At 42.7% G+C, this 13,419-nt stretch overlaps 1 protein-coding gene across 1 annotated transcript in view; it reads right to left on the bottom strand.

Moving 5' to 3' along the window:
• The window catches only part of GAS6 (growth arrest specific 6), a 41,386-nt gene that overhangs the window by 2,321 nt on the left and 25,646 nt on the right, over positions 1-13,419 (bottom strand). Inside the window, exons 7-14 of the mRNA XM_069770196.1 lie at positions 12,609-12,734; positions 11,347-11,468; positions 10,479-10,597; positions 9,892-10,081; positions 5,592-5,756; positions 3,926-4,094; positions 2,773-2,945; positions 1,724-1,952 (exon numbers count right to left, since the gene is read on the bottom strand). Of these exons, the coding sequence (XP_069626297.1) occupies positions 1,724-1,952; positions 2,773-2,945; positions 3,926-4,094; positions 5,592-5,756; positions 9,892-10,081; positions 10,479-10,597; positions 11,347-11,468; positions 12,609-12,734 (1,293 nt within the window). The remainder of the gene's footprint in view (positions 1-1,723; positions 1,953-2,772; positions 2,946-3,925; positions 4,095-5,591; positions 5,757-9,891; positions 10,082-10,478; positions 10,598-11,346; positions 11,469-12,608; positions 12,735-13,419) is intronic.

Genomic DNA, 13,419 nt, shown 5'->3' with positions numbered 1-13,419 from the left:
CCTCTTCTCTCTTGAAACTCTAAATAATATTTCTTCCACATCTGCAATACTAGCTGTACTTAGGGTGGGACATAGTACATATTTTGACACAGAATTCTTTCTTTATTTGTGGCAAATGGAATAAAGACATTAAGTGTGACCACTATACTTTGTTTTTTCCACAGGGTATGGAAGCAGGGAAAAACCAAAAACGACGTAATGTTTTCAAAATTTGAATGAGCCAAACTCACTTAGATCTGACCATTTGGTATAGTTATTTAACCCAGAGTGATGAATCCAACCAAAGTGCTGAAATGTTTATTCGTTTGGCAAATGACAAGGTTTCTCGATGCAAGTGCTGGGTACTTCTCAATGGCAAAAGCAGACCCCAGGCAGAAATTCCCATTGCTGAGCTGAACAGATCAAAGGGGGAAAGTAGCTAAACCTACAGAAGCCAGCTGGGTCTAAACAGCCATAGCTATGATATCTCACACTTAGTTCTGGCTAATTAAAAACTGTGCTTCACCCAGCACGGTTAGTCCAAGTGAACCATAGAGAACTCAGGACAGCGACAGAATGGGATTGTTTTCTGAGCTGTGAAAGTCTCTGCTGTGTGTTTGAGAGCTACTTGCAAGAAAGTAGGTGACCTCTCTTGCTTGTGCAATGGCCAGCTCAGCCAATTCAATCTGACACTGGAAAATGCCACATTTGGGGATTCGGCCTTGTTCCTGCCAATGTGTGAACGTCCCAGGGTGTGTGGCCTCCCCCTTTTAGGTGTGACTGGGAGCCATTTACATCATCGGCATAAATACTCCGTAAACTCTTTTTCCTGGTGGGAACAATCACGCCATGTGTCCCAGCACACAGGGCACTGCTTCAGCCCCTACCAAGAGGCCAACATTGCTGCCTCTCCCTTGCTTGGGCAAGCAAGGGCAAGATTTTGCTTAGCTGCTGGCAACAAATTAGGATGTACTTCTGTGCATCAGAGACATAAGTGTTTCCTTAACTGCATTACTCAGCGGTAGGGACTGATAAACCAGTTGAGCCAGAACAAGAAACAAATCCCCAAACTTGTCCAAAATTCATGATTCAGATGAAAGTTTGATCTTCCAGGTTCGGAACAGAGGAGCAAACTGACCTCCCACAAGAAGCCCTGTTGTTGCTGAAAAGCCAGCAAAACTATAACCGGCGGTAGCCCCTTGGCTGTGCCCTACATACCCTCTGCTGGGAAGAAATCTGTTAATTCTGTAGTGCTGTGATCAGTTCAAAGAGAACATCAGCCAGGGAGAATCACCACACTGGGCTTCCCAACCTTCAGTCAAAACAATGTGAGGCCCTGGTATTCCCCTCAAGGAGTGCTCACACACGTTCATTACGTTAATGAAGCACTACAGGAGCCTGTGGTCCAGCTCCTATGGATTTTACAAGGTTTAAGATAATGACCCTGCTTACAGCTATCCTTCAGATAAATCATTCCTATTGCTGACCAAGCAAAACCTCCTCTTTCTATTTTTGCTTCCAGCTGTCCTCAGAAGGACACAATCATTCAAGAAAAAAAAAAATAATTGTCAAGCGCACCCTGACATCTGTTAAGATCATGTGCCTGCATGGCAGACAAAGCCCGCTCAAGCAGAAACAGAGAAGGAGGCTCCCAGCTCAAATGAACAGAGACAGATTTCCCAACTGCCAGCTCAGCAAGGTGAGTTGGGAGTCTGTAGTCCATGCTGCAAAACTGGATGCTCACCTGGCAGTCCTCCCACGTACGTCTTCACCGATGACTGCAAAGAGCTCTCCAAGATGGACAGACTGTCCTCTAACTCAGAGATGCTTAGTTCACTCTCTCCTGCTATGCCATCTACCCTCAGGGATAAGTGATCTTTCTTGAGGAGGATGTCCACAGAGTGTTCCTTCCTATCGCAGAGATTTATTGCCAGTCTGGACACAACTGTGTTCTCCAAGGCCACAATGATAAACTGGATAGCAGGGGAAAGAAGAAAAGAGGCAGTAGAGCAGATATATATCTAGCCACGCTTAACCAAGACCAGGATGACCCCACTGTGGCCTTGTTTACAAAGATTTTGCAGAGCCACCAGAGAATTAGTCTAAGTTACTATGGTTGGTTGTGTTCTGAGCTCATTTACATAGATGAAAAATCAATGAACCAGTGGAACTAATTGTCAGTCATAACCACTGTCTTCTCGGAGAGAATTCTTAGTGGGTCTTACAGAGGTTGTTATATTGCACTGGAACCAAATAGACTAGAGCTGATGTGCTATAAATGAAAAGTTGGCTCATGGGTTTTAGTGAAATAATTCCTGATTTACACTCATGTAATGCCAGAATCTAGCCCTTTACTATGAATACCATTAAATCAGGAGCTTCTGCCCTCCATCATAACTGGCCTTTCACAGCACCTGGAGCAACACGTAAAGCCTGTCTCTTGACTACTTTGGGACTCTTACTGATGAGCTCCAGAGAATGGAAATTGTTTGCTTATGGCATTAACCAGCTTCTGTGCCAGAAAAACATAACAAAATATGCCTGTATTCAAGAGATCAGTTCCATCTTTTACCTAGACCACATTTGCAAAAAGATCCCTAGTAGCATCTGACATGTACCCTTAAGAGGCAGAACTTCAGTGTCAGCCAAGCACCTCAGTCTCAGACTGTGTTCTGAACCAGTGGGGGAAAATAAGCAGGCAGGCAGCAGACCTGACAACTGATTTTTGAAAATGACTTTCAGTTCCCAGGGAATAGCAAAGAACCTTCTCTAGAAAAACACTTAAGTCTGTACCTGTTGTTTCAGTTTCTTTGTGGAGTGATAGTCAATCAGAGATAGTGAAAAAGGGACAGATGCTTCTTCTGTAACTAGAGCAAACAGCACACCAGTATCTGTTGCTGGTTGAATTGCAGCATTTAATTCTATTTCCCAACTTGTCTTGGTTTCATTTCCAGAAGAAGGTTGCACTACAGAAAAAGAAATGCATAGTAAGTTCTTTATAAAGCTTACCATTGCAAAGCAAAGAAAAAAAAAAAAAAAGGATTATTGTTTGTAGGGAAAAAAAAAAAGCAGGTGCTGAGGCCTCATCTCTGCTGAGTACTGTCATCTGCACTTCAGATGCTGCCTTGTCTCTACTTTGCAGCTTTTTGAATCCATGCGGTAAGCGAGACGACAGACACCTGATACTCCCTAATTTACAATGGCACAGCATAAAAATCCACATAATGATGCACAGAAGGCTTCTGCAGAGGAGGACTTACACACCAAACTAAAATAGATGGTTGGCATTTGTATGTGTTTAAAAATACTGACAGTTGATCACACATATAAACAAACAGAATAATCTAGAACAAAGAAAAGGTGCCTTTCTGAGTGCTACGTTAGTATGGCCAAGTTTGGTTTGAAACTTGTTATTACTGCATCTAGGCCAATTTCATTCAGCTTGTATCAGGGATATGCTTAGTGTGTTTGTCCCAAGTGTAAATAATACCACCCAATGATTAAAAGTGAATCCAATCTTTGACATTTTGCTACAGACAATATTGATCTTCTGTTCATCATAAACTCAAGATATAGCACTACGGCTTGCAGCTTTCCCTATTTAGCAGAAAAACAGTGGCTAGGGCTGGAACCACCTACACTGCTGACAGAGAGATGTGAAGCTGAGGATGAGCTGGAACCAGCCTGGGTGTGAAATGCATTACTGGAGCTACACAGAGAAAACCTAATCCGTGCTGGGCATATTCGTACTGATTCTAACCATCATACATAGGCCTTCCTTCGCTATGAACCACAAGTTTAGCTATTCCCTCTCCATTCACAGCTGCCAGTCTTTTCTGCATCAATCAACACAGTCTGGCACACATCTAAGTTTTAAACTGTTTATTAACCATGTATCGTTAATGGTGGGACAACAGGTCAGAAATAAAGAATATAAAGTACTTACTGTAAGTAAGATTAAACACAGCAAAACCTCGACCAGGATAGAAAGACCCTCTTCCTGCTACAGAAAAGCACTGCATCTTTTCATTCATCTTTATGGTCTCTTGGATAGTGGTGTCCTCCCCATTCAGCCAGTTCCATGCCCGCATGCAACCATCCAGCCGAGGGTTCATCTAGGAAGACAAGGCAGTATCTCATGCCTCAAACTACTGTTCGGTGAAAATAGCTGATTTTGGATGCAGACGAATACTGAGTTAGATTATGATACTAATTAGGAGAAATCATTTTGACGTGTTATGCGCATGCAAGCCAAGTCGTGGCAACCCCAAGCAAGTGGTCAGTATTCCCCAGGAAACTCCCCTGAGCTCAGCTTGTCTCCACAGGACAGAAGGGCACTAATTTGGTTGTATTGATTCTGTTAGCTCCTCTACATGCTGCACATCATTAGTGCGATTTACTTCTAAAGCTCTGTAGCCAAAGCTATGTGACTTCCGTAATTCTGCATTGTGAATGCTGGAGACTAACTTGAAGTTAAAAAACCCAATCCTTTGTGTCACTGCAAACAGCCTTCATGACGCACAAGATGTTGGACCTGATGATGGTATAAGTTGTTGGGTGCTGGCTTAAGGGAGGGTTGCCCGAGCCACAAGACAGGCACGCCGCTCTGTGCACACCTTGTTCCTTCCAGCTTCTAGTTACGTTATCCTGTACCAAATGTCAGCACTAAAATGCGAGACAGTACGTAAAGAGAAGGCTCCTTGCAAAGTGTCTAAATCAGCACCATTAGCTCCCATTAACTGAAGCAGAGAGAGAATTAAGTGTCTGAGCCAGGATAAAAACCTCAGGAGTTTTTGGCTCTCAATCCTATATTCAGACCACACCCCGAGCTTAATGTTTCAGACAAGCAGTGGCCCTGAATGACTTCTTGTGAGGAACAGGAGCCTTTCTCAGCAGCTGCACTCCCAGTCACAGAGCCGCAAGCTTGTCACCTCATTTAGAAATAAAGAGATGCCAATTTGGGTTTCAAGGTGCCAGCTCTGTGTGTGGTGGACATTTGAAATAGCCTGAGCAGCAGCTATTTCAAAAACACAGCAATCATCCAATCTCACCCAAAGAGCACCTTAAAGGCTTAAACTTTTATTCATATGCCCTATCTACTTGAATTAGGAGGAAATAAAGAAAAATAAGCTTCTGTTTTTCCTTGGGTCTTACTAAACTGAAACAGCAAACACAAGCAGCAAAACTGTGATAGAATATAAGTGAAGCAAAAACTTCGGTCACAACACAAAAAGTGCCCCCAACATTGTTTCCAGACTTAGTGGGCACAACAGTACCCTTACACAGCAGTGTGCCCACTGACCCCCAGGGCCAGCATGACCACTGTTAATTTTGTCATGTCCTCCAGTTTTGCTGTGTCTTAATTCTGCAGGCCGAGGGTGGGATATATCTCACCCAAACTTATCAATCAAAAAATCAGGAGTCTCACCTTTGCTACTGGCTTAGGCTCCCTCTACAGTCAATGGAGAGAAAGCTGTATCCAGGAGGTGATAATTCCACCTGTTTCAGGGCAGGTTGAACTGCTCTCAGGAAGGACCTACATTACCCCAAGAGAAGATGAAATCAAGCCCTTCAGGCATGCAAAACAACATGAGCGATGATGCTATACTTACCGGTAGAACAAGGTCCTTTGTTTTGAAAGGAATGCCTCCTACTGTCAAATTCAGCTGATACAGTCCTTTGTCTAGAGTAAACAGATCCCCCGAGACAGCTATTTTCATAACTGCATCCCTGTTGACCTTTATAACCAAACTTCTTTCTAGTTCTTCAACAGAGATCTGAAAAAGTAAAATTGCAAATAGAATAATTCAGTATAAAAAGAACTTAATGTCTGCACCCTCAACTAAAGGACAGACACCACCAGTGAAATCCCCATGATGGAGAAATATTTTCTGTGCCTAAGCCTCTTTGTCTGCCTTTTAAATTACATTCCACCTTGATATGTAAATCTTTACCCTACAAAGCAACCTGGAGTTGACCTAATGGTGAAGACAGCCCAGCTACTTCAAAACAGCTACACAAACATACAGGTGGATTAACTACATGACATTTGTAGGTTGCTCTACGCAAAACATAAATGCAATAACGAGTTATTAATGAGAAACTTCCTATTGCAGCTGCATGTGAAAGGAAAAGCTGGAAAGACAGGTAAGATGTCTTTTGTTGGACCAGTGAAAGATAATGCAGAAGCCTTCCAGCCACAGCCTTTGAATACTGACCCCTGAAAAAAGAACAACAGAAGATAATAGTTTTTGAGAGGGTAGTAAAAATGTGTAATAGGCACTAATTTTTCTCTCAAAAGATCCCTGCAAGTTTTACCTCCAGTTCTCTGAAGAGCTACTTCTAAGAAGATTCTATCACCACTGCAATTTCAAAAAATTTTCATAATTTTAATTATGACCAGGCTGCACAGAGAAGCACTCCCTGCAGAGGGATAGGAGGAGGCAGAGCACAAAGGTGACACGCAGCAGGCTGCTGAACAGCAGCATGGATTCTGCTGCCTTGGGACCTGGGTCCTGCTACCAACGGGGCGTTCTGTGGCTGTAGCAGAAGACACCACCTTTCTTCCCCCAGAGGAGAAAGGAGCGCACCTCCTCTATTTCATTATCTTCAACACAGCACTCCTTCTTCCCACCCCATGACAGATACCCCACCTACCCACTCTTCATCCGTACAGCTCTGTTCCCTGGGACACCCAGATGCTGCCTCCATCAGTGAGCCGCTGTATAGAATCAAATATCTATTTCAGCAGCTGTTTAGATTTATTCTTGTCTCTCCCTGCTAGTAGGCCAGGTCATGAGCATTTTTCTCTTTGCATTTTGAGAGTAGCTGCCCCAAAATTGTTTCCATCAGCCACACTGAGCTCTCACCCTGTGGCTGTAACATACAGGATGATAGGGTTGAGCAGGTTTATACCTGGATACTCCCTTTGGATTGCAGTCTTCAGTAATGAAGGTTAAGTGAATTTGACAGTTGAAAAGATTGTTCACAGACTATCAAACTTTTTTCTTCTCCTGTGGATTCCAGAACAGTCTGGCTTACATTGCTAAAACACTGTTTACACCTGGTGTGTTGCTCTGTGCTCTATCCTACAGGACATGAATTTACTTGTCTGAAGCTTGCTTGTTTAAAGTGGCATCTACACCTCCTGACTGCATTCCGTAGAGACACACAAGCCAGTCTCAAACAGGCTTTTTTGGGCATTGGCAGGCTGTAAAGTCCACTCAGTGGGTGGGAACATAAGCCCACAGGTCCTGGCAGCCACAGCCCAACTGGCTTAGCTCCACTGGCTAGCTAGCCAAAAACTCACTCAGATGCCTCTGCTCGGTGTCGCAGTCACCACTGCCCTAATGCACGGGGGTATGGAGCACCACAAAGTGCTGGCACAGACCATCTCCCTGCTCCTAGCAGAGATCGCTGCCAGCCACAGAGAAAACGGGAATGGCGAAAAGCCGGCTGCAGCAATGCCCATGCTGTGCTTCCTCTGTGGAGAAATCCTGCAACTTGCAGGGCCACCAACAGTCAGGGCCTTCTAAAATTTTATTAGATTGCATAGAAAGGAATAATACCGAAATTTAAAAAATTAGTCTGAGTTCTTAGCTGCTTCTGATCATTGATATAAACAAACCCAAATCAGTGGAAACTTCCTCAGGAGAAGGGGTTAATCCCCGTGAAAGCTCTTAACAAATTCCAGTTTAGGAAATTACATTCTGCCTACTTCACGCTGCCCTCTGGCAGTTTGAGCTGCAGTTCTTTATATTCAAAGCTTAATTGCTGGTGCACCACCATCACCTACAAACCAAAACGGGAAGCATTTTGGTAGTTAGCAGACTGCTCTAACTCCCTCCTCTTGTTGCAAGGAGAAGCTAGCTGCCGCCTGCCACAGTGCGCTCGGGGACATTCAGGCAGGCAGTTCTCGTAGCTAAGGGTTCCCATATGGTTAGCCATAAGGGCAGTCAGCCTTGTGTTCTGGATTCACGCCCTGGTTAGCTCGGAGCGCACAGCCAGCCCGTCCACTCTCTGCTGAAAAGCAAGCGGACAGCACTGAAAAGGGACAGGACTACAGGCAGCTGCAGGGTTAAAGCCAAATACAAACCTGCTTGCAATTGCTTAACCTTCAGTTCTGACATTTAACAGTGCAGGTGAGTTATTATTTTTGCTAACCATACTGTCCTCAGAGCAGTACTAAACTAAACATTGAAAATAAGACAAAATGATTACTTTTTTTGGAAAGGCAAAACAAACAGAAGGTGAGCGTGTTCTCTACTATCATCAGTTCATACGTGCCACTTCATCCATCTGAATTAGACACAAATAACTACATTAGTAGTTTTTCCTGAGGCTTACTTGTTTGTGTTTTCAATGCTGGGAATGATCATTTAAAAATAGATTAGGAGGGATCAACATCAGAGAAAATAACCTAGGTAGAAATATTTGCCTGAAGTTTTGAAAATGTCTTCATATTTCCATAAAAGTATGCAGCTTTTGCTCAAGAGACCAAAAGACATACACCGCTGGTGCTTTTTCTCATGTTTTGCTTTTAAATAGCCATTGTTTTTTCATCTGCTGAAAGTTAATTAGTAAAATTATTATTTTCTCACAACCCCTATAAAGTTTTCCCAAGTATCCAAACTCTGCTGTTCTAGGTCTAACCAAAACTAAGGGCTTGATCCTGTGCGTACTGAAGTCCAGACTAAAGCTCCCAAACTGCATGTCAGTCTGGATTGTGACCTCTGAAAGTTGTTGGGGTTGTGCTTCACAGAAGGTGAGGTTGAAAAGTACACACGAGTCCATACTTAAAATGAAATGTTTCACTGACAGTAAAGGAACTGAATTAAACATCACCTCATCTGCTGGAAACATTACCAAATGTCAGCAGTTGACAGCAAATGCACTCAAGGACTTCTTTATTTATTCATTAGAAATAAAGTTTTTTCCCACCTTGCTTTTTTCTTTAATGTATAATTCTGAATTTTTTATACTAAAAAATTTACAACAGAAAACTATTCAGTTACCAGTATCTCTATTTGTCTCATATGTGAGTTAGCTGAGAACTTCCCACCCACTCCCCAAGAGACACATCAACTTAAAAGTCAAAAGATCTCATTAAGTAAAAAAAATATGAAAGGAGAGGCAAAGGCAGAAGTAAGAAGGCATATATAAATTGCTAATCTACTGTAGATCATACTACAGGATGCTTTTCATTATCCTGTCACAAATGGTAACACCCATGATGCTTCCAGAATCGCCAGGAGATGTTCTGCGAGAGTGTCAAGAATAAGAATCCTTACAAGCTCCAAGATGCAGTGCATTGTTTTGTGAGATTGCTGGGATTATGTTATTAGTAAACAGAGAGGTTCTAATAGACCCCAATACCATTACAAGGGAAATGGTCTATTTTGTATATAAACAAGCCTGAAGACTTTAAAAAAAGGACAGTGTAGCATAAGAGATTTGTCAAGGGCTCAGGTTGTCTGAGCCCTGTGACCAAACAAACAAATAAACAAAAGCAACCACACACACCCCCCATACACCAAACACCTTTGGAAACTTCCTTAAAACAGCTACAGAGTTCCTTCCCTCTTACTCCCTTCTAGCCCTCAACCAGAGGACATCTTCTCAAACTGACATGAAGTCAGCTTAGCACTCCTGCATCTCAAAGGCACTGTGTCTGCTCTGGTTGTGCAAATTAGTGATGTAATCTAGTTTACAATGGACATAAAGTATCATTCAATTTGTTAGGAAAACTATCGCATTCTCACCTTAGAATGTATAAGGTACCGGCTTGCATCGAATGGATAGATAGGTTGGAAAAGCATCTTCTCAAAACACACAAAAGTCTAGCTGCACTTGACAGAGCCCATCAGGAACAAGCCAAGGAAGGGTACGATCTCAGCAGTGGTCTGGACTCACCATTTGCCACATGCCATGGTTGATAAGCGGTCCGCTGCTGGTCACGCGGCCTATTCCGTTGTATTTCAGCTGCAGCTCTAGCCGTCCTTTGCGCAGAGCCAAGACTACCCATGTGCTGTCTTGATGGCCTCCAGCAAAGAAAAGGATACCTTCAGGATCAAAGGTTCTAAAGTCGAACTCGGCCACAAGTCTGACCGCACAGGTGCCAAGAAATAAATTAGTTATGCAGAGTTCAAAAACCACAGAGTACTTTCCATACAGATAGCATCAATTCTAGCAGTTATAAAGCTCTGTTAAAACATACTAGCTTTTAATGCACTCCTGAAAGACTTAAGCTGTGAAGATGGGTTTTAAAATAGCATCAAGAATAAAGAATACACTATTGTACTTCAGTAATTACCCTAGGAGCTCTGCGGTCAAGGCTGCCTTTCTTAATTACTGGTTTGGATAACATTTCGCCTTACAGGACTCCATAATCCAAACAAATAACAATGATCATAGGAATAATTGTTATTGTAATGACCTAACTCCATTGCATGCATTAAAGCCTGACAGTGCATTCGACTGTCATTCTAAATTGTCCTCACCTCGTCAGTTGTTTCCTTTTGAAGCGCAGCCTGATAACAGGAGTGCCGCTGAACATCCTCCCCAGGTACAAGGATTTAATACTTTTTCCAACAGCAAAAGGCACACATGGGATTATGTTCTATAATCAAAACACATTTTTGAGTGCTTATTCTCCTCACACAGCAGAAAGAGAATCGGAGAGTATGCCTCCTCTTCCTTTCTCATGTAGTTGCTATATATACAGTAGGTTAGAGCTCTTTAATGTTCATACTCTCAAAATACAGTTGTTCTGGTACTGAGAACATTTCTTCTTTCCTTCCCTCCTCCCTCCTATCTGCCTTGTAGGAATGATTTCCTTTTGCAGAATGAAATCATACCCATAATGTACAGCATAAGGTTTTCTACTGCAGCATCGTGCCTACAACAAAAGATATGCTAAGAATTTGCTGGTGGCTGGTTTCCACAGAGGCAGCCTGTGCCACTGAACCCCATTCACCTCAAATGCCTGGAAGACAAAAGTGTCAAGCACAAGTGCTGGTCCATAACTTGCACCATACGCCCTGAGACCTTTGCACCATCCTACTGCGTCTGACTCATAAAAGCTTGTGCAGCCAGAGGTAACTTATAGCCAAACAGAGGGCTGGCAGGGCTATCACTGGCATGCTCTTTTTGGAATGGGGACAGGAGGAGCCTGAGAAGAGAGACTTTCAGGTGAAAGTTTTTTTTCAGGAGAGCTACCGTCTCCAGCTCACATGACTTTGCCAATATGATTCCCTCCTGCTGGTTACTCAGCTCAAACAGCTTTGGTCCAGAGCTTCATAAGCTATTCTTAATTGCAATGTAAAATAAAGGCCCGTTCTGCAGTTATGGCAATGAAGACTAACATACCTCACACGTATTCATGTCCCGGGAAAGTTTTACTCCCCCTCTGCCATCGCAATGACAGGTATAACTCCCTGGCGAGTTGACACAGGTCTGTTCACAGAGCTTTTCTTCACATTCATTTATATCTACACAAAACCAGCAAAGAAGAGGAGAAAACAGCAGTTGAGTTTGTTTAAACATGAGTCATCTGGGGCAAAAAAAAAAAAAAAATGTTATCAGTGCTGTTTTGTAGCACCTTTCATTTGAGCGTGCCCAAGTGCTCCGTAGCCAGTACTTACCCTGTGCCACATCTTTACAGGAGGGAAGAGTTAGAATTAGCATCTGCACAAATCTGTTTTCACAGACAGATTCCAGCTGCCCAAAGATACACAGCAAGTCAGTGGGAAGGCTGGAAGCAGAGCTCAACTCCTTGTCTGCTGGTGCAGAGCCCTGGGCTTTAACTTCTAGACAAGACTTCCTCCCTTCAGGCCCCTTCTGCTACGCCTGTGCTGACTGGCTCCTGCTCCTTCAACTCAGGTTCAACTCACGGACTGCTTCCTTCATTGCTACTCAGCAGATGGATCCTCAACAGACAAGTAAAAGCTGAGTTTCTCATTCATTACTTTTTTTCCCTTTGGCTTGTTTTTATCCGCTTCACAAACAAATGCAGGAAAACAAATTGCAATGGCCCCCAGGGATCTCTTCGGGCAGGGATAAATACTTAGACCCCAGTAGGGCTGGTTGGTGTGTGATTCAAGTCATTATGGTAACTTAGAAAAAAGGCAGGGAACAATGCTAGTTTTGGAATACTTTCAAAACTTACTCCGTTGAGAAAGCTTGCAGGCAGTGTAGCCAGCAGAACTGTGCATGGTTCCAATGCATATTAAGCTCCTAGTTCAGAGTAATACCACAAGACAGGTTTTGAAAGAACAACAGCTACTGCTCTGTAACTTTTCTTGTCCTACAAAGAGAGACAGCAACATGCACAGATGCTTCTGAGCTTCCACCAGATCTTGTGCTTATCATAAATTCAAGAAATCTCAGTACTCTGGCTCGTACAGCTTGATTCAAGTCATCAAAGATGACTGCAAACTCGATGAACTCAAAGATGACTGCAAACTGCAAACTCACTCACAACTAGGGAAAGGGAACAGAAGTCCAGTGTGTAAGCAAGATTAAAAAAAAACAACCCAAAACTTTTACTGAAGCCTGAAATTATATTTCCGGGGGTTTATAGCTTTAAATCATGTAATACATCTTAACATGATGTTATTTCATGAGCTTACCCTGGCAAGTCTTTCTCACATCATCGTACTTGTAGCCTGCATCACAAAGACATTCGTATGAGCTTATTAAATTTTTACAGTGAGCTTCTCCACAGATGTCTGCTGATGCTGCACATTCATCTATGTCTGCAAAACAAGCAATTAAACAACATGAATTCAGATGAGGATAAATCACTTCACTGTTTGTACACTGGAGTGGGCTCAGGGTCAAGAGATCTCTATATTATTTTGGTAACTGAAAACCCAATATCTTTAAGAATCTACCTTTAGGGTTAGCTAGCTATACAACGTGACTTCAGGCTTTCAAAACCAGTTGGTTTGTCTTTCTTTAAGCCATTAACCACTATTGGAAAAAAAAAATGCAAAGTGAGCCAAGAGAAAAACTGTAGAACAAAACTCCAAACCAAAAACCAACAAAACCCAAAACACCCACTCCATTCAGAGGGCTGAAACTGGGTTAAAAAAGCAGCAAGCAGGAACTGAGGAACAGCAGTATGAATTTTACCAAAACACAGAAGGAACACACAGCCTGTGGAGCATCACAGATTCCTGTTCTCCTTCCTCAGACAGGCAAACAATAATTTTTCATGCATTCACAAAACTAAGATCTAAATCTGTTGTAAAGGGGAATTGAAGCAGCCCTATTTGTCACAGAGAACAAGTCACATCTCTCAGACGTTGTGAGGTTTCATCATGAAGGCAGGTCCATAAAAACAAACAAGTGTTTTTCTAACATGTTAACTAACACCCAGCAAAATCCTGGTGTTGACAAAACATTTGCAGTATACTGAGAGTCTAATATTTACTTTTG

The sequence above is a fragment of the Haliaeetus albicilla genome, chromosome 25, assembly GCF_947461875.1.
Source record: "Haliaeetus albicilla chromosome 25, bHalAlb1.1, whole genome shotgun sequence".
In the NCBI taxonomy this organism is placed as follows: domain Eukaryota; kingdom Metazoa; phylum Chordata; class Aves; order Accipitriformes; family Accipitridae; genus Haliaeetus; species Haliaeetus albicilla.
Note: the sequence above shows the minus strand (reverse complement) of the source record. Positions and strands in the feature narration are given on the sequence as shown.